This window comes from Anolis sagrei, chromosome 3 (assembly GCF_037176765.1).
Source record: "Anolis sagrei isolate rAnoSag1 chromosome 3, rAnoSag1.mat, whole genome shotgun sequence".
In the NCBI taxonomy this organism is placed as follows: Eukaryota; Metazoa; Chordata; class Lepidosauria; order Squamata; family Dactyloidae; genus Anolis; species Anolis sagrei.
Window position 1 is genome coordinate 217,501,485 of NC_090023.1, and position 21,237 is coordinate 217,522,721.

At 41.2% G+C, this 21,237-nt stretch overlaps 1 protein-coding gene across 1 annotated transcript in view; it reads right to left on the minus strand.

Moving 5' to 3' along the window:
• The window catches only part of SLIT1 (slit guidance ligand 1), a 193,643-nt gene that overhangs the window by 46,748 nt on the left and 125,658 nt on the right, over positions 1-21,237 (minus strand). Inside the window, exons 5-7 of the mRNA XM_060768243.2 lie at positions 3,123-3,194; positions 1,478-1,549; positions 787-858 (exon numbers count right to left, since the gene is read on the minus strand). Of these exons, the coding sequence (XP_060624226.2) occupies positions 787-858; positions 1,478-1,549; positions 3,123-3,194 (216 nt within the window). The remainder of the gene's footprint in view (positions 1-786; positions 859-1,477; positions 1,550-3,122; positions 3,195-21,237) is intronic.

A 21,237-nucleotide genomic window follows, 5' to 3' on the forward strand; every position in this document is an offset into this window, starting at 1 on the left:
AAGTCCAGAGTTCAAAAGGAATTAGTATATGAACCAAAATCCAGAATCCCACAAATGAATACGCAGAGAATGGCAGCTGACAGGGCTGATGGCAAATAGGACTTGGTTTATTTAAACCAAGCACCTAAACAATAAGAGGCATGCCAGTTGCCATGTGAAAATAATCATAGCAGCATCTTCTCTTTCTATATGTGCGTGTGTGTATACCTGAAGGGTAGCCAGCCAGTCATATGCACAGCCAGTCATGTTACAAGCAACCATTCAATTTTTGTTTGCATGCACACACACACACACAAAGTAGTACTTATATCTAGTAAATGTGTTAGCATAGCAGTAAGTGTATTTAAGTGCCAAGGCTGCAGAAGGAAAACCCATTTAATTTCTTTTGTCACAACAGTGCCTTGATTTAATGTTAATATGTGAAATAGTTCAAGGACAGAATATTTGTTTTCCTTTTTTTTTTGTTAGAACTGACAATCAGGAGTGTGTTATGTTTTTTTTTTATTATTTCTCACTTCTAATGTATCAGGTATGTAGATGTAATTGTATAGCATGGGATAGTGTGCACATGTGTGTATTTATTGGGAAATGTTGCTCCTGTGCTTCATACTGGGGGAGCCATGGAAGGGCACTGAAAACATCTAAAATGACTCAGCTGCTCCACAGCTGGCAGGGATCGCCCTGGCGTAATTTCCACTCCCAATTCCCTGTGAAATGCCCCCTCCCCTCCCTTCCCTTCTACCCTCCTCCCCACCCTCCTCTTGAACTACTCCCTCAAGTGCTCACAAGGTGCGCAGTTTGGGCATGTGGTTGAAGCTGGAGATAGGGATGGTGGTGATGTTATTGTTGTTCAAGGTCCTGCAAGAAGGAAGAAATAAAGGGCACCAGTGAATGCCTGTGAGTAATATCCTATCAAATTACAGTAGACAAAGCATAATGCTGATTGTTTAGGCATAAATCCAATCATGAGTCCCAACTAGAAGAGACCCATTAAATCAGTTGAATATACATGAGTGATTATTTACTAAATCTATTTTAGTTGGGATTAACCATTACATCTAATGTTTTGTGGGTTTTTTTTACCATTTGTATTAGATCTCTAAAGCTGCAATCCTATGCACAGTTACATGAAATGAACTGGTGGGACTAACTTCTCAATAGGTATACACACAACTTGACTGAAAATTTCACAGCCGCTTATACCTGAGAGCCTTTATCCATCTGGTCAGATGGAATACCTGTTGGCCCATATGTCGTTCAGTTAAAAAGTTACCCTTCTATGACTTATAATGGAGGTAACAAATAAAAAAGCAGGCCCAAGCAGAGTGTAGGGGGGCAAAGCAACCTGTAGTTCATGTACCAGAGAGATTTCCATGGTCTCTGTGCACAAAAGGCGGGCATGTTTATAGGCTGTCTGTTCACCCTACAAAAACAAACCCCTTGCAGAGCCTTTTTTTTTTTTTTTTGAGATGCTTACAAAACTTCCAAGCCTCGAAGAGCACGGAAAGCTCCTTCTTCAATGCAACTTATATGGTTCTTATCCAGTTGCCTGCAAAATAAAAGAAAATATTTTTCACTGCAGTGCAGACAAAGTCATACCAAGAATATTCAGCATGGAGATTCACTTGGACACACGGAATGAAATGAGGCAAGAGGCTGTGGGTCAAGAACCATGAGAGAAGGGTGAAAACAGGAATGGGACATGTTGAGGAATGTGATTTGAATTCCAATTGTGTTCACATACATTGCATAGTATCTTTATTTATTTATTTATTTAAAACTTTTATAACCAGATCTTCTCTACCTCTGCAGAGGGACTCAGACTGGCTAACAGCAAAGATTCAATGCTAACACTGAAAATCTAAAACATACTACACAACATTAAGTTACCAATTACATTACATAAATTACATAAAGCTGTTCGCCAGGATAAAATCGTGTCCAACTCAGTCCGTATGTCCAGTCCATATATTGTGATCAGTACCATTAGTCGATTGCCAGTCTCAGACATCTTTAAGGTACAATCCAAGAAATCTTTTTTATTGATATTAGCAATTGTGGGAGTTTTATGAGATCTTTCCCCCAATCTGGGCATATATTCAGGGGATAGGTAGCAAAATACAACAACATCCACAAGAGAGTGAAAATGTAGGCATGTAATTCTAACATCATCAGATCTCTTGCCCTTTATGATTTTTAACATCTTTGCCTTCTTCACTGAAGAATCCAGTGAAGATTCAAAACCTTGCATGATGTATTCTGTTTATTTTGGTTGGCCAATATGTACCATATATACTCAAGTATAAGCTGAATTTTTTAGCCCTTTTTTAAGGCTGAAAAAGCCCCCTTTGGCTTATAATCGAGTCAAGTTATTTATTATTTTTACCCTGTTGTTGTTATTATTATTATTACATTTATTATTTACTCTATTGTTATTATTACATTTACATTATTTTACACTATTATTATTACATTTATTATTTTCCACTATTTATTATTTTTATGACATTTATTATTTTACTCTATTTTATTATTATTACATTTATTATTTTATTCTATTATTACATAAATATTCAAAAATATTTAATCTACTGACGCCTCAATTAATGTAATTTTATTGCTATCTATTTTTATTTTGAAATCTACCAGTAGCTGCTGCATTTCCCACCATCAGCTTATACTCAAGTCAATACGTTTTTTGTGGCAAAATTAGGTGCCTCGGCTTATATTCGGGTCGGCTTATACTCGAGTGTATATGGTAAGTGTTTTTCTGGGGATTTTCTTTTACACAGAACCCAAATATACATCAGAGATATATTCCAAACACCCATTCTGTGGATATTCGAAACTGCAGGTAATAGCAAACCCAATATTTTGGCTATACCTGAGCCAAAAGCAAACCACAGACTGACACTGGATGATCTACAAAAGGCCCACAAATGCTTCCAAGAGTGAATATTTTTTTTGGAGTGTGGATACATAAAAACAAGAATACTGAGTCCATGGATAAGGGGCAGCACTGTGTTTCATTTTGGGTGACTAGTTTGGCACTGTGAAATACCAAAGCAAATATGAAACACAATGTGCACATCAGCATTTCCTGCCAAACCATTGCCACTCACAGGTTCTTGAGGTCAGTAGCTCCACGGAATGCCTTCCTGGGCACAGCTTGGAGGAGGTTCTCACTCAGGTCCCTGCAGAAGACAAATTTGAGAAAGTAATTTATTAGCAAAGAGGCCATGAGAGATTAACAAGAAGGTGAGAGATCATAGTATAGGACTAAGAGAACAAACTCAGCAATGGCTATGCTCTGCACATGTTCAGAAACATTTTCATCATTATAATTTTACATGTACAGATCAAGTATCCCTTATCTAGAATTCCAAAATAAAAATTACTCCAAATCATCCTCATGTGTAACTGGGCTGAAGCACAGCTGATTAATCACCAGCTGCAATAGATCACTGCCGGCCAGAAGGTGACAGGTTCAAAGCCCGAGTCAGATTGAGCACCTGACTGAGTACCTAGTTTACTGTCCACCTAAGTAGTTCGAAAACAGCTGAGCTGTGAGTAGTGAAATTAGGGACTGCTTAAAGCGGGGAGGTATTTTATAACACCATAAAAATGCCAGAGGCCAAACAGCAAGAAGGAAATACGATCAAAATGACTTGGCATTATAGTGGATGAAATGATAGCTCGCCCCTGTGGCCGGAATTGAGCGTATCCTCCAGGCACTGAAGTGGAAATGTCAAAAATACTTCTATCTGTCTGTCTGCATGTCTAGAAAATGACATTAAATGTTTGCCATGTATGTGTGCATTGTGATCTGCCCAGAGTCCCCTTCGGGGTGAGAAGAGCAGAATATAAATACTGTAATAAATAAATAAATAAATATTTTTCAGGCTATATGGCCATGTTCTAGAAGCATTCTCACCTGACGTTTTGCCTGCATCTATGGCAGGCATCCTCGGAGGTTGTGAGGTCTTCCAGCCTCTGAGGATGCCTGCCATAGATGCAGGCAAAACGTTAGGAGAGAATGCTTCTAGAACATGGCCATACAGCCCAAAAAATCTGCAACAACCCAGTGATTCCGGCCATGAAAGCCTTCGACAATACAAACAAATAAATAAATAAATAACTGAGATAGTGGCATCTTTGTTTTCTGATGGTCCAGTTTACACAAACTTTGTACATATGCACAAAATTATAATTTTTAAAATATTGTTCATAAAATTACCTTCAGGCTATGTGCATAAGATGTATATAAAACAAATGAATGTTGTATTTAGACATCTCCCATCTCCAAAATCTCCAGGCCTTTGATTTTTGATATTGCTGTTTTTAAATCATTTTAAATTATGTTAGATTTTAGCCATTCTTGTAAGCCGCTCCGAGCCCCAGGGGAGTGGCAGCATATAAGTTCAAATAATAAATAAATAAATAAATAAATAAATAATCTAATCATATATACATATTCCAAATTTGGAAAAAAAATCAAAATATGGAATTTGTCTCGTCCCAAGTATTTCAGATAAGGGATGCTCAGACTGTACTTGTACTATACATATATATTGGCAATGAACTGATTCTGTATGGCTTTGTTTTTACCAAACACCCTCCAGGACAAAGGCACAGCAAGACGTTAAGTGACCCAGTTATGTGATAGATGATTCATCTTAAGCCACTTCAGTTAAAGGAGAGCAGCAAGATGAGATAAGATGGGCAATCATATAGACATGTTACACAATTTAAATGAGAACACATTTTAAAATCCTACTGCCATCCGATTTAAGATGAGTTGCAAAAAGAACTGAAGCATCACTACAGAGAAATAGAACTCTTTTGTCTTAATATGCCATTGGCTGAACAGAAACTTCCAATCAAACAATAATATATTCATCTATTAAATGGCTAGGCATACAAGGTCAGCTGAGGACATTCATTCAAATATGAAGAAAAATTACCCACCACGATGGGGGTGGAGAGCTCACGGGATAACTAAAGACCTAATCAGCTTTGAAAGCAGAATAAGCTATCTATTCGAGGAGAAATAGCCACCATCAAAATGACAGCCTTCTAACTTAAGCAAATGATACTTGATAGGGGGCCATGACTTGTCCCGATGGAACTCATGACAACAACAACAAATGCAAGCCCTTCAGAACTGATCAGGAATAATTGTCTTATCACACATAACTTACAGGTAAAATATCAGATTACTATGCAATGATATTGCAAGCCTTGTGTCCGTAGGTATGTGTTTTAATACCCCTCATCTCCCTATTTTACTGTCCCAAGTCAACACCAATTCAGAAATCCATGCAAATATTCATGATGATGCCACAAGAATATCTTCCAAGCCAGAGATCTCTTTCATTTCACAAGCTTTTCATGAGATAGTAAAGGATAAATGGAAAATACCTGGGGTTGCCTTTGAAGATGGTCCAGAAGCTTCAACTAGTCCAATGGGCGGCAGCCAGACTTCTAACTGGAGCAGCGTACAACACAACTCCCCTATTGCATTAGCTCTACTGGCTGCCAATATGCTACCGAGCCCAATTTAAAGTGCTAGTCTTGGCCTATGAAGCCCTAACTGGTTCTAGTCCAACTCATCTGTCTGAATGTATCTCCTCCTATGAGCCTACTATTACTTTAAGATCATCTGGGGAGGCTGTGCCCTCAGTCCCAGCTTCTTCGCAAGCGCGATTGGTGGGAACAAGAGACAGGGCCTTCTCAGTGGTGGCTCCTCGACTGTGGAACTCCCTCCCCAGTGACATCAGGCAGGCTCCATCTCGTCCACCTTTCAGAAAAAAAGCTAAAGACTTGGCTTTGCACACAAGTGTTCGAAGAATAAGTTACTACAGGTTTGACATGGTCTGAATAAAGGATTTGAGCAAGGTTATCGGATGAATGGAACTATGCACCTTATATGTTTTTAATTTGTATGGTGTTTATGTTTATTATTGATTAACTGTGAATCATTTTCACTGTGGGATATGTTTTTACTGTTTATTATTGTTATTTTACCGGCACTGAATCTTGCCGGTGCTGTAAGCTGCCTTGAGTCCCCTCGGATGAAGCAAATATAAATAAATAAATAAATAAATAAATAAATAAATAAATAAAATACATGAAGACACACACGACCAACATTTTTATGTCCACACTAAATACTATAAAGCAGAGGGTGGGATGTTTCTGTAGCCCTGTACCACAACACCTTAGAAGAGGGTAAAGTTACTTTCCCAAAAGTTTCTAGGAGTAACAATTAATTCACATTTTAAATATATTGCAGAAGCCCTGTATGTTCCATACCCTCTAACGGTGGTGCAGTGGGTTAAAGCACAGAGCTGCTGAACTTGTTGACCGAAAGGTTGCAGGTTTGAATCCGGGGAGCGGGGTGAGCTCCCGCTGTCAGCCCCAGCTTCTGCCAATCAAGCAGTTCGAAAACATGCAAATGTGAGTAGATCAATGGGTACTGCTCCAGCGGGAAGGCAATGGTGCTCCATTCAGTCATGCTGGCCACATGACCTTGAAGATGTCTACAGACAACACCGGCTCTTCGACTTAGAAATGGAGATGAGCACAAACCCCCAGAGTCGGACACAACTGGACTTAATGTCAGGGGAAAACCTTTACCTTTAAGTGTCCTAAGGAGATAAAACTGCAGAATCTTGTCTTTCCCAGTTGGCTCAGGCAAAATCAAACTGATACTAGCTTGTCTATTCTTCCTCATTAGTAAAACCTTTTCCATCTTGAGCAGCTTAGAGCAGTTTCTCGAGCTATCTGATGGAGGGCAGATTGTTCCCCCCCCCCCCCCAATGTGCCAGAAATTGGCACCATACTTGTGCCCATTTGTTACAACTATTCCTTTCTTTCGTGGAAACCCTCCAGGGACCAGCAGCTGATGGATCCTGGGCAAGCATCAGCCCACAGATGGCTACTCTCAGACAAGAAGAATAATTGGCACATTCTTGTCTTTCCTGTCTCTAGGGTGGAGGCATTTTGAGCCCAAAAATGCCTGGCCAAGGATGATTTATTAAGCATGACATCTGTCAGCTCTACAGCAGGACTCCCATAGTGCCTGATCAGAAGAAGGCAGCCAGTCGTGGTTTTAATGCTTTTCCTGCCAAATCCTAACTTTCATGCAATTTGTTGCTCCGTGGTTGATGTGCAAGTGAAGAGCCTTCCCTGTGGATTTTTCTGCATCACAAAATTATTTACACACACAGTCCACTCCACAGTTTTCAAGTCATGTGTTAAAAGTAACACATGAAAACAAAGGATGTTTCTAAATGGATGGTTCCCACTATTACCAATCAAAGAAACAGTGGGAAAACATAAGGGTGGAGGAAGATGATGATGTCGGGGAAGATTGCTCAGTAAAACCCACATCTGGCAGCAACCCAAGAGAAGGAGAGGAGAGCAGCATTACAGTTTAATTTCTGCCAGCAGGGGGCAGCAGAGGCCTTTGCATTTCCTAGACTCTGATGCCACCTGCTCATTCTGTTATCTTGTCCTCTTATCAAGAGCTTTGTGACTGAAGAACAACTGATCAAACTTGGCACATAACACTGGGGAAGCCCTGCTTTCTCACACATTTTTGGGTCCAGAGATACAGGTTACCATTGCCTTAGGTCTGAGACATGAAGGAGGCCTCACTCATGGACAGTGCCACTTCAAAACTGGTATTGCCACTACACAGTTGTCAACTTATTTCAAAATCTCACTAAGCTGAGCTCCATAACCCTCTATAAACCAAAAACTGTATTCTATTAAGGGCTATGCCAGTAGATTTTGGTCTCTTTTCTCAGACTCACAAAAGGAATAAAAGTAAATCATTCTCAGTTGAGAATATTGCCCAGTACAGTGTTCCCTCAATACTTTGCGGTTCGCTTTTTGCGGACCCGCTGTTTCGTGGGTTTTTGGTGGAGTGTGGAAGGGGTTTTTACCTCCCCCTTGGGAGAGAGGCAGTCAATCATTTAAAAAAGAGAGAGGAAATACAAAGCAGCATGTAAATCACAGCCTTATAGCCCTTCCTTATAGCTAACGCAAAAACAAAAGTGCACGGCACCTTTAAATCTCTCCTCGCTTCTGCCTCACCCTTGGAATGTGATAGATAGATATATCACATATTGTCTTTACTATTTGCCTTTGCCTTTACTATTTTGGCAAATACAGTGTTCCCTCACTTATTGCAGGTGTTATGTTCCACGAAATGTGAAAATCCATGAAGTAGCGACGCTATATATATAAATAGAGCGTTCCTACTTGGCAGATTTTCACATTTCGCGGGTAATCCTGGACCATAACACCTGCAATAAGTGAGGGAACACTGTATTTGCCAAAATAGTAAAGGCAAAGGTTTCCACTTGACATTAAGTCCAGTTGTGTCTGACTCTGGGGGTTGATACTCATCTCCATTTCGAAGCCGAAGAGCCTGCATTTACCATAGCCACCTCCAAGGTTATGTGGCAAGCATGACTGCATGGAGCACTGTTTCCTTCCCGCAGAAGTGATACCTATTGATCTACAAACATTTGCATGCTAGTTTGAAAGAAGCTGTTAGTTTGAAAGAAGCTGGGGCTAACAATGGGAGCTCACCCCACCCCACGTATTCAAACTGCTGACCTTCTGGTCAGCAAGTTCTGCAGCTTAGTAGTTTAACCCGCTGTGCCACCGTGTCCCTCTTGCCAACATACATAAGCCCAATTAACAATTTTAAATAACTCCAAATGCAGAGGAAACACCTTATGAGTCGCACCAGGAGTAATAATTCTATCTAAAAAAGCCAGTTTCTCTTGACACCTTTAAACATCTAAGCTCCCAACTGTAGTTGCCATGCAACTATATAGTGACCCCAAGACCTTTGGCATTTAAAGCTTAGGGGAAATGAATGGCCCAGACTGCCCAGGTACAACATCTATGAATATCTGAGCAATGCTAACATATTTATTTATTTAGAAAGCTATTTTTTGAGGGCATGGAATCAGTCACGGTGAATAATTTAATGCAAATACAAGCAAACATTGAGATTAAGTTATCAATAGAAGACACAAACCCTGACTACTAATGTAGAACTGAAAGATATATCTCCCCTAACAAATAAAGCCAGAATGATGTATTTGACAGCAGATTGGATCTGACAGACTAAATAATCATTACAGCTAGTGGGAATAAAGTTAAGGGATGAATGGAAAAATTCATTAAGAGGCAAAATATGACCAGGAGGAAAAACTTTACTTGTTTTGCGCTTCTGCAACTGTCCTCCAACCCGTGATGCAGTCCAGATTCTTAGACGGGGCAAAAGCAGTAGGAAAGTGGGAAATGCAGATGAAAAGCCATGGTAGTGGAAAAACTAAGCACCTTCCCTTACTGATCTAGTACAAAATGCCTATGGATCTTGCCACTTGGCACACTTTGTGGCAATGTGGAACTTTTAGATCTAGGTCTACTGCTCAATGTATCATTCTGCTCACAATCAGCATTTTGAATTTGCTTTAAATGTCTACACTGTAGAATTAATACAGTTTAGACAATTTTAACTACCATGTTTCAGTGCTATGGAATCGTGGAAGTTTTACAAGGTCTTTAGCCTCCTCTGCCAAAGAATGCTGGCAACTTATCGAACTACAACTTTCAAGATTACATAGCACTGAAGCATGGCAGTTAAAGTGATGACAAACTATATTAATTCTGCAGTGCAGATGTATCTTCAGTGAAACAAACTAAAAAATAAAGCCTTTGCCAACTATACATACAATAAGGGGCCCATGGTGGTGCAGCTGGTTTAACCACTGAGCTGCGGAATTTGCTGACTGAAAGGTCAACAGTTCAAATCCGGGGAGCGGGTTAAGCTCCCGTTGTTAGCACCAGCTTCTGCCAACCTAAGTAAAGGTAAAGTTGAATGTATTGTCAAAGGCTTTCATGGCCGGAATCACAGGGTCGTTGTAGGTTTTTTCGGGCTATATGGCCATGTTCTAGAGGCATTCTCTCCTGACGTTTTGCCTGCATCTATGGCAAGCATCCTCCAAGGATATCAGGAGAGAATGCCTCTAGAACATGGCCATATCGCCCGAAAACAACCTACAACAACCTAAAGGTAAAGTTTTTCCCCTGACATTAAGTCCAGTCGTGTCCGACTCTGGGGGTTAGTGCTCATCTCCATTTCTAAGTTGGCGTTGTCCATGGACATATGCAAGGTCATGTGGCTGGTATGACTGCATGGAGTACCATTGCCTTCTCGCCAGAGTGGTACCTATTAGTCTACTCACATTTGCATGTTTTTGAACTGCTAAGTTGGCAGAAGCTGGGACTAACAGTGGGAGCTCCACTTGCTCCCCGGATTCGAACCGGCAACCTTTTGGTCAGCAAGTCGCCGGTTCAGTGGTTCAACCCACTGCACCACCGGGGGTTCCTCGGCCAACCTAGCAGTTCAAAAACATGCAAATGTGAGTAGATCAATAGGTCCACTCAGACGGGAAGATAATAGTGCTCCATGCAGTCATACCAGCCACATGACCTAGGTGGTGTCTACGGACAACGCTGGTTCTACAACGCTGGTTCTTCGGCTTAGAAATGGAGATGAGCACCACCCACCAGAGTCAGATTTGATTAAACCTTATGTCAAGGAGAAACTTTTACTCCTTTTTAAATACATGAAATAGGTTTCTAGGAATTTTAAAGATTATCAAATACAGGCTAAGATACCACACCATGTTGTTGTAGCTAATGTTCAGCCTGCATAGTCCCATGTTCTCCTCCCCATTAGGAATCAAACACAAAGAGGGGCTACTGATGGGGAAAGAGGAGAAAACAATTCAGAGGAGGAAGATAAAGCTCATCTGAACTCTTAAAGGTAAAGTGTACTCCCAGATGCAGTGCGCTGTGCCCCCCCCCCTCCCACTCCAGAATGAAGACCTGCTCCTCCACCTTCTTCTGAATTGCCTCCCCTCTCCTTCCCCTTCCTACCAATACCCTGATGGCCAAGGAGCAATAGATTTTGGATGGGGTTCAAAGAGCAAAGGAACAACCTCCTCACCACATCAAAAAAAGTACCGTATGCACAAGCAAGCTGCTAACAAGCTTCTTCCCATAATTTCCCATAAAGCAGAATTTAATAAGGCATGGAACAGACTTTAAAGCATAAAATATAGAGCAGACCCCCAAAAAGCACAGATCAGAGTGACAGCTGCAAGCCACTGCAACCAAAAGCCATAAATTTAATAATTTAGGATTTTCCACTTGATGATCATCAATAAGTGTGGAGAATTTCTCATCCTGGAAAGCCTTTGAAGTAGAGGGGCCCCAAACAGGAGCCATGAAAGCTTAGCTAAAGAGCGGCATATAAATCATTCAAACCCAATATATAAATTACTTCCAGGAGGGAAATTGAAGTGCACGTTTCGGTTTAACAGGACAGTGCTTTGCATGAAACAATCTAGCATAAACAAAACTCCAACTGGGAACCTGACCTAGGTTTTAGATTCAACACAAAAGCTTGATTTTGGGGGGCAAGAGGATACATCAGATACTGAAGAGCCCAAGAAAGAGAAGGAACCCACACAAATCTATCCTTCTTTCACATCCACTGTCGCCCCAGGATGTGCTCCAGGGAAACAAAACTGGGAAACATGATGGCAAACTGAATCTTATCATTGCTTTGAGGCCTTTTTGTTTAATACCAAAGCAAAGTTATGCAAAGCAGATTTTCTAGAGGGTGACAAGAGCTTGAGGAGACTCTTCAATCGGAGAAAAGGAGTAAATCAAAGAAAATCTTCACCTCCAGGTATTATTGATCTCTAGGCCTGTTTGTGAAAAGATCAGTAAAGCTGGACGCTTTGGAGTATGCCTCACAGAATTGAAGCGGTTTAGTTACCTATCAGAATGCTAATGGTGATTAAAATGGGCTCAACATTGATTAATCAGTTAGCCAGTACATTTTTCCAAATTAGTGTAGTGTAAGGTGCAAAATGACAAGCTATAAAAAAGGCTAGTGTTCTAAAAACCACACTGAGGATATTGTGGCCCCTTCCACACAGCTGAATAAAATCCCACATTTTCTGCTTTGAATTGAAATATATGGCAGTGTGGACTCAAATAACCCAGTTCAAAGCAGATATTGTGGGATTCTCTGCCTTGATATTCTGGGTTATATGGCTGTGTGGAAGGGTCCTGAGTCCTAGGTATTTACCAATCCAAAAGTTGTCTTTTAAAAATGGAACCATCACTACTATTTCCCCAAATTCCTATCACTAGCATCCTATTAATGATCATTTTTGACAACCAGCGTAAGATAGAGACTCGTTGAGTCCAACCACATTGGCCATCTGCTTCTAAGGATAAACAGTGAGATATAGGAAATTCTGTCACTTGTTATCTACCTTATGGAAATTCAAAATGAAACTTGCCTTTAAAATATACTTGTGTGTGTATGGGATGGCCCAGGAAATACTAAAAATCCAGTGCTATGATAGAATTGGACAGTACATGTGATTGAGATTGTGTGTCATCCAGAGAGTTTTCTGTGACATCTACAAACTATGAATTTACAGATATGCAAAATACAACTAGCTTTCCAGTTAAAACAGGCCTTTTGAGAGCTCTAAAATTCTCAATCTTTTGTGAACTTTTTGAGAATGTTTTTCTTAGATACTCCACAATTTTGAATTTCTGGTTGCTTCATCTCAAACAGCAGAAATTGAAAATTTGATATGGGTACGGTCAGGAATTTCAGATCTTTCTGTAACATTTGTTTTCTGAAGATGACTAGGCTAGTATTGACAAACTTCTATTAATTCATTAATTCTCTTGATCTTATGTATTCACTTTTGGTTTCATTTCCATCTATTGGCAAGGCAACAGTCATAGAATCTGAGACAGAGTGGTGTTGTATTGTGAAAAGCTTTCACAGCCAGAATCACTGGAGTGTTGTATGGTTTCTGAGCTGTATGGCTGTGTCCTAGCAGCATTTTCTCCTGACGTTTCACCTGCATCTGTGGCTGGCATCTTCAGAGGATCTGATGGTGGTAAAACAAGTGGAGTATGTATACTTGTGGAATGTCCAAGACACTGCCAGTCACAGGTGCAGGCAAAATGTCAGGTAAAATGCTGCTAGAACATGGCCATACAGCCTGGAAACCATACAACACTCCAGTGATTCTGGCTGGAGAAAAACATCAGGAGAAAATACAGCTAGAACTTGGCCATATAGCCCAGAAACCACACAACACCCAAGTAAGGATATACTTCCCTTCCTTTGGAGATTTCATGGCCTCTCTGCCTTCCAGGGAGGCAACTTCTCTAGAGGTGAATGGAAAGGATAGGAAAAACCACTCTCTGATCTTCTCACTTGTACAGCCCAGTTTCCATTCAGTATCACAACTCCAAGCAACATTAAGCTGCCAGTGTTCCAGACATGAATTACTCTGGTCCTGATGGATAACGGCTTGCAGCAACAGTTCTGTCTGGTTTTAGAGAGCAACGACCTGACCATTACTTCCCCCCTCTAGCCATCTATTCATCCTGCATCAGATAAATTGAGATCCTAAGACAAGTCGGTTTCTCATAGAATGAAAAATCGCCTCTTAGGAGCAAGTGGAAAACTAGAAAAGCACGCAGCCAGGTATATTACAACCAAGTATGTTGTAAGCAACATAAATTCTGATAAAACATAGCTCAAGGGTTTCTAAAATCCTTTCAGATTTATTCCCACCCTTTTGCAACTTTATCAGCTGACTTTTAAACTAAATGTACTGTAACAGACCATAAACTAAATATGGTTTGCAGTGTTACAGTCTTACATTGCTTTTTATTGCTCAACATGAATTAGGCAATAACGATTGTAGTATGAAGGTATACTCATTTGATTGGACTAGGACCCAGAAAACCAGGGTTCAAATCCTGCAATCCTGCTTGGCTGTGCAAAACCACTGGGTGACAGCTTGAGGAAGGCAATGACAAACCTCTTTGATTAAACCTTTCCAAGAAAATTCTGTGATAAGGTCACCTTAGGATTACCATAAGATTGAAGCAACTTGAAGGCACAATGCAATAGCAAAATATGAAGGCTCTGACTGCATAATAATGCTCTTTACAATACTGTTTCCTTGTTCTCCATCATCTTCTCTGTTCTGTGTGTACCTGGCCTGCTTTGAACTTGATTATCTGGGTCTATACTGCCACATATTCCAATTCAAAGCCGATAATGTGGGATTTTATTCAGCTATGTGGAAGGGGTCTATAGTATCTGTAGAACCCTTCTCTAGCACTACATTTAATTTTTTTTCTTGATTTTCTTCCTTACACCTTCCTTCACCGTCTAGCTTTCACATCCATACATAGAGTGCTGTGTCTGATCCAGTAACTTAGTGTGGGGGCATTTTGAACAGTCTCTTTTATTACATACCAATAAATCTTGCTGTATGTTTAATAATAATAATAATAATAATAATAATAACATTATTCTTATATCTCATCATCATCTCCCCAAAGGGACTCGGGGCGGCTTACAGATAGCACAAAGTGCCTAAAAACAAAACATAAGAATGAAGCACAATATAAAATACAATAAAATAAAACACATGCATCAGATAAATTGAGATCATAAAAACATTAACTCAGACTCAATCAAGCTGCGATCCTCTAACCGTGGCACTAAATTACTGGCACCATGGTCGGGCTGTAAACATTGGAATAAAATAAGTGCCAGCTGCAGTAATGGAGAGAGGGCATGGGATAAAGTGCAGGATGTGCGACTACTATGCAGGACAACTAGGGACTAAATATTATCAAAGGCTTGATTGAAGAGCCATGTCTTCAAGTCCCTATAAAAGGAGGTCAGTGTGGGGGCCTATCTAATCTTCCTGGGGAGGGAGTTTCAAAGTAGTAGGGTCACCATTGAGAAAGCCCTCTCCCTCATCCCCACCAACTGCGCTTGTGATGGTGGCGGGACTGAGAGGAGGGCCTCTCTGGCAGATCTTAGAACCTGCATCAGTTCATAGGGATGCGGTCATGAAGATAGGCAGGACCTGAGCTGTTTAGGGCTTTATAGGTGATAACTAGCACTTTGAATTGGGACCAGAAACTTATTGGCAGTCAATGGAATTGCTTTAGTAGGGGCATTATTTGCTCCCTATAGCCAGCTCCATTTAGTAGCCTGGTTGCTGATCTTTGGACCAATTGCAGTTTCCTAGCCGTTTTCAAAGGCAGCCTCACATAGAGTGCATTACAGTAATCCAATCTTGATATAACTAAGGTATGGGCCACCATGGCCTTTGAAACTATTTGGTAAAAGAAAGTTTGTAGCGTAAGTTTTTATAGACTCAGTCTGCTTCATCAGATGCATGAAATAGATTGAGTCCACAAAAGCTCATGCTACAAGCATCTTTCTCCTAAATAATATCAAAGGTACTAAAGATTCTTTGGCATGCTGACACAAGCTAACACAGCGATGTCTTTGAATCTTTTGCAACATCTTTTTTGGCTTTAGTCTAGAACAGGGGTGGGCAGTGTGGTACTTTGGGGAGTCACTATTCTGCCCTAGGACCCTCTGAGGGCTGCATGGACTACTGCAAAATTAAACACTCCCCATGAAGTGGCTAGAAATCCATTTCCAGTTCCCAAAAATGATATTTTTAGTTAAGCAGGATGAGGAAGACTTGTAACCTACTTCAGGTACACATTGTTGTACCAGGAACTATTTGTCCCCCCTTTTAGGTCAGGAAAATGTCAGTTTGAGGATTCTAGAGGTACTGATTGCCACAAGAGCATATTGGGAGGAGCCACAGTTTGCTCACCTGGGCCTGAGAAGTTATCCATGTGTCTAAGCCGATCACTCCTTTAAGCCAGCATGGCCAGGCCAAAGAGAGCAAACTGGCTTGATTTTTGAATTCATCTGTTGCCCCTCTTCCACTATTAACAATTCACAGCAACCGATGCCTTCCTCAATGTCCTATGCTGCTCTGTCTTTGCTCCCAACCCTACTCTCTGTGTGCTTTGGACATGAGCCACTTGGAGAGCCCTAACTGGGATGGGTGCCTTGACGGCAAGAGGAAGCAAAGCTTCCCAGTGTGAGACCCTGGCCAGCCCTCAGCAAGGGAGTGACGCCAAACCATCTGACATCTTGAGGGCACTGGCTTCCCAGTGGGGAGCCCACTCAGGCAGACAAGCCAGGCGCTTAATCTCCTGCCCTATGGCCAAATTGAGGCTGGTGCAAGCAGGGGAGGGGTGCAATGGTATTTATTAGGCTCTCATTCTCTTGACTAATCCCAACTTCACACTTTAACCTGATTGAGGCATGTTTGGCGCGCCTGTTCCTTGTGCTGTTTGAGGGGATTAGGGTTGGGCTCAGCAGGGCGGTAATTGCTTCCTATTGCTCCAGACCAGTTCCCCCAGCTTATAGTCATGCCATGAAAAATCCATCTCCATTGTCCAGCTACCAGGAGCGAGACACCGAGCTTGCAGTGTTTCACCCACTGAATCCATACCATTGGGGAATATAAACAACAAAAGGTCTTGTGACATAGGACAGACACATTTATTATGGCATACATTCACATGGACTAGTGTTCTTGTCATCAGATTGCAGTTGATATAGAGGATTCTAACCTATGCAAACCTATGACACAATAAATCTGTCAGTCTTTAAGGCTCTTCACCGGTTTTGTCAAATACAGAAGCTACCTGTATGGAAACTAGGAAATACAAGGACCATATACTTTTCACAATGATTGCAGGATCTGACATTTGGACATATGTAGAAGGCATGCAAATTCACTGTTCCATAAACAGTAAACTCCTTTTGAAAATTATGGAGTTCAGGAGGCTCCAGATAGCCAGACACAGGGTTTGCCATGGAGGCTATGACACATGAACGTCGCTCTCCATTCCTAGCACTGCAATTACACCCTCCTTTCTGGACAACTCATCACAGGCACTGCATGAAGTTCTTTGATAAGATGCAAGTCACATTCCTGAAGTTCAGTCTCTGTAAACATCCAGACTGCCACCATGTTTCTCAATGCACTTTCACACCTCTTCCTTTCCTTCTAGCGATCACCTTTGTCCTTTGCATATTTCTGCTCTAGGCAGATAGAAACAAATGGCATTCTGATTCTTTAATGAATGTCTAGTGTCTGCTTCCCTTCCCTTCTTCACAATGAGAATATATTAACCCAGGTTAGGCTCTCATACCATGGCCCTACATAGCAAACACATTAAACCTTCACCTTGACAGGTTCTATGAACAAAAAGTTGTGGGTCCTTTTCTCTTTGTTTACAGAGTAGCATCTTTGCTTTACCTCAGGGATGACAACTGTTTGGCCTTTCAAATGTTTCAGATTACAGGTCCCATGCTCCCTTAGCACTGGCCAAGTTGCATAGGGGTGATGGGAGTTGTTAGCCAAAATATCTGGAGGACCAAAGATCTCATCATTTTTGGTCCTCCAGATGAGGATTGAGATCTCATTAATTCTTTCAAGCCACACAAGTCCTGGCATAACAGCTTGTTGTGTGTAGTCTTATGGTCCAAGAGGGAGAGGCACTCCAGCCCAAAATGGCATGGTGAGGTGCGGATCCACCCAGTCGCTAAGACCTCCAGCCAAAGCTTCTCCAATCAAGTAGGAGCACTCTGGAACTGATTTCTATTCCTATGGGAATTTAGGCCTGACATCTGCTCCCTGCCCTTCTTAGTCCTCTATGTCAGCCTCTTATTTCTACTCTCTTGTAGAACACTGTAGTAACCAATGATGTCTACAAAGGGCTCCTGCTTCCTCTGCCAAAGATGGTAGCAGACTAAATCCCCATGGACCCACTAGATTTCAATGGGGTTTGCAACCCCACCCACCCAGCTGGTCACCAACCCCACCAACGCAGCATACTGACTGGGCGCTTCTTAGTCCTCTCCTCCCTGCTGCATGTGGGTGGCAATTAGCACAGGGGAAGCCTAGGGCTCAGCCCCAGGGACTCACGCTTCCACAGCTGCTGGCCTTGATGCTATCCGCTGGAGGCATGCAGACAACAGCCAGCAGACAGGTAGGGTCAGCCAAGGGCAGGGGAGGGATCGAAGCTCCCTGTGGAATAGATTGCACTCATCCCAAAAGGAAGCACTTCTTCAGCTTTGCTTCATAAAGTTTTCTGTTCAAGGTCAAAGGTGTTCTTGTTTTTAAAATGCAGAAATCACAATGTATTGTCGAAGGCTTTTAATGGCCAGAATCACTGGGTTGTTGTAGGTTTTTGTAGAGCTGTATGACCATGTTCTAGAAGCATTCTCTCCTGACATTTCGCCTACATCTTTGGCAAGCATCCTCAGAGGTGTAAGGTTTCACAGTTTACGGTTTACAGTGGGTTAAGGATGTTCCTAAACGTCAGTTTACAGTGGGTTAAGGATGTTCATAAATGTCTTGTGATCTAGAAGAAAGAACACAAAACATAGTGTGCATCATAAAATCTACACCAGTGATTTTGTCCTCGCGTGTCACTGGACAAAGGCCTCTTTCAAAAAAAGGAGCAAATCTACCTTCTATCTATTGTGTACTTAGGGTTGACAGGTGTCCTTCATTATCAAGAATGCCCCTTGATAATGAAAGCTAACGCCTTATATGATTGGTGGGAGTTTCTTATTAAAGGATATTCCCCTATCTAAGCAAAGCTTTCCCTTTTTTATATGTACCTCATCACACTAGAGAATGAATCCACTTTAAATCCATTTGCTGCCTCTTGCAGAATTCTGGGGTTTGTAATTTAGGGAGAAGCCTTTAACAGTCTCACTGAACTACAAATCCCAGAATTCTGCAGGAGGAAGAGTTTAAAGTGGATTCATTCTCTAGTGTGATGAAGTAGATAGATTGAGCAAGACACCAAAATTTCTGTATTTTGGGGTTTCATAAAGACAGAAATGTCTGTATCAGTAACTTACGACTGTGGACCATATGTTTATTTTACAGAGGAACGTATGTCTAAGTTAACTGAAATGAATATCTTCATTTGATATTTAGGCAGAACACATTAGCAACTTGAAAGTGATGGCTGTTTCCTGATTGTCAAGCCTGCAGGTCATGAATTTTAACTCTCCTTTATTGCTCTCAAAAAACTAGCAATACTAATTGTACTAGACTGGTAACAGACATACTTTGGAGGTGAGTCGACAACACATATCAATAGACAAAGACCCCTAGGATTTTAAGTGACACAGTATTCTGACTGGCTTTTCAGCAATGCATTTGTCCCTGACCCCCCTCCCCTTCCTCTCTAATACATATACCCATTCAAAACTGCCCAAACAGCAGGCAGGTACTTGTAAATTCAAATGCAATTTACAGCAGCAGCAGTTGCCTCTTGCCTCTCCTGCTGTGACTGAGAAGCTGAAATGTATTTAGCCCCCTGCATGTAAATGAGATGCTTTGGCCAATTCAATCACTGTGGGGTGGGATATTAGAAGAGATGCCTAAGATCTTCATCCCTCCCGACTGCCCCCACTCGAAGGTAGATAGGAGCTGTCTGAGACAAGGACTCAAATCTGTTTAATGTCTTTAAAAGAAGAGAGCAATGGAATTAGTGCATTGGCAGAGATCTTCCCCGGGAGAAGAAATTGAGCACTAAGAAAGCAAAGGAGGCACAACAAGAACTGACAGCTGGGAGGTGAAGCATGACACATCCCACTTGGGAAACAACAATGGCTATGAATTGGATTAAGGCCTGGAATAAGCTGCCCAGCAAAAGATCGCCTTTACCATTACTTCTGGGCTCCACAACAAAACCAGGAGCTTTCCTAAAAGAGGCATGCATATCCAAAGAGTTTTAAGAGAATGAGCTTAGTGTAAACAAGACGAAATTCCTTGGTCTGTGCCAAGAGGTGGGCAAAAAGATGCCCCTTTCATCTTGGTATTCTCAATCTGAATTTCAGGCAGCAGCAGAATGACAGAAAAAAAACAACCATGTGCTGTTTTATGTTTCCACTAGCTGTACCCTCCACGCGTTGCTGTGGCCAGTCTTCCTTCCCTCTTTCTCTCCTTTCTCTCCTTCCTTCCCTCTTTTTCTTTTCCTTCTTCTTTCTTCCTTCTCTACCTGTGTCTTTCCTCTCTTCCTTTGCTCCTTGGTTCCATCCTTCCCTCTCATTCCTTCCTTATTTCACTTTTTTATTTCCTTCTCTCCTTCCTTCTCTCCTTCCCTCCTTCTTTCCCTCTTTTTCTTCCTCCTTCTCTCCTTCCATCTCCCTTTCTGTGTACATGTGTATTGTGTGTGTATGTGTATATGTGTGTGTATATATTTGTGTATATATGTGTGTTTATGTATATTATGTATATATGCATATATGTGTGTGTATATATTTGCGTATATGAGTATATATGTGTGTTTGTGTATGTCTGTGTATATGTGTTTTGTGTGTGTATATATGTGTATATGTGTGTGTATATATTTGTGTATATGTGTATATATGTGTGTTTGTGTATATATGTGGTTTTGCACATGCGTTGTAATGTATTTTTTATTTTTTGGCTTTTCAAGTCTCTTCTGCTGTGTTTTTCTGTGATTTTTATGAGTGATGGTCACTCGTTGGCCTGAAAGGTGCACTGTGTCCAAATTTGGTGTCCATTCGTCCAGTGGTTTTTGAGTTACGTTAAACCCACAAATGAACATTACATTTTTATTTATATATATTGGGTTGTTCACATGACCAAAGGATGCTCCATAGACTCAAACCTGCTGAGAAGCAAAGTAGAATAATTCATGCTGAAAGCAGACAATCTTTGCTCTCAAATTTCTGCCACATATCTCTACCATTACATTTCAACATCCATGAGACACCCACACAAGCTTTTGATCATGATTCTAATCAGTTCAGAGCTTCCTGGCAGACAGGATACAAAGAGATGTCTGATGGGTTTTCCATATTTTCCTATTTCCTGGTTTGAAACTTTGGTTTTAAAAACCCCTACATATTAAATGAGAAATGATTTTGATTGGTTTCCAAAAATCCCTGGATTTAAGAGATCACTATCTATAACAGAAACCAAAATGTATGTATATGTGTGTATGTGTATTAAGAAGAAGCTTTGTAGCGAGTTGAATCAGTGTTTCATCTTACTCAGTATTCTCTGGCAGAAGTTCTCTAGCATTTCAGATAGGAGTCTTTGCCAATCGTACCCACAGGGCCCCCTGGTGGAGCAGTGAGTTAAACCGTTGAGCTGCTGAATTTGCTGACTGAAAGGTTGGCGGTTTGAATCCGGGGAGCTAGGT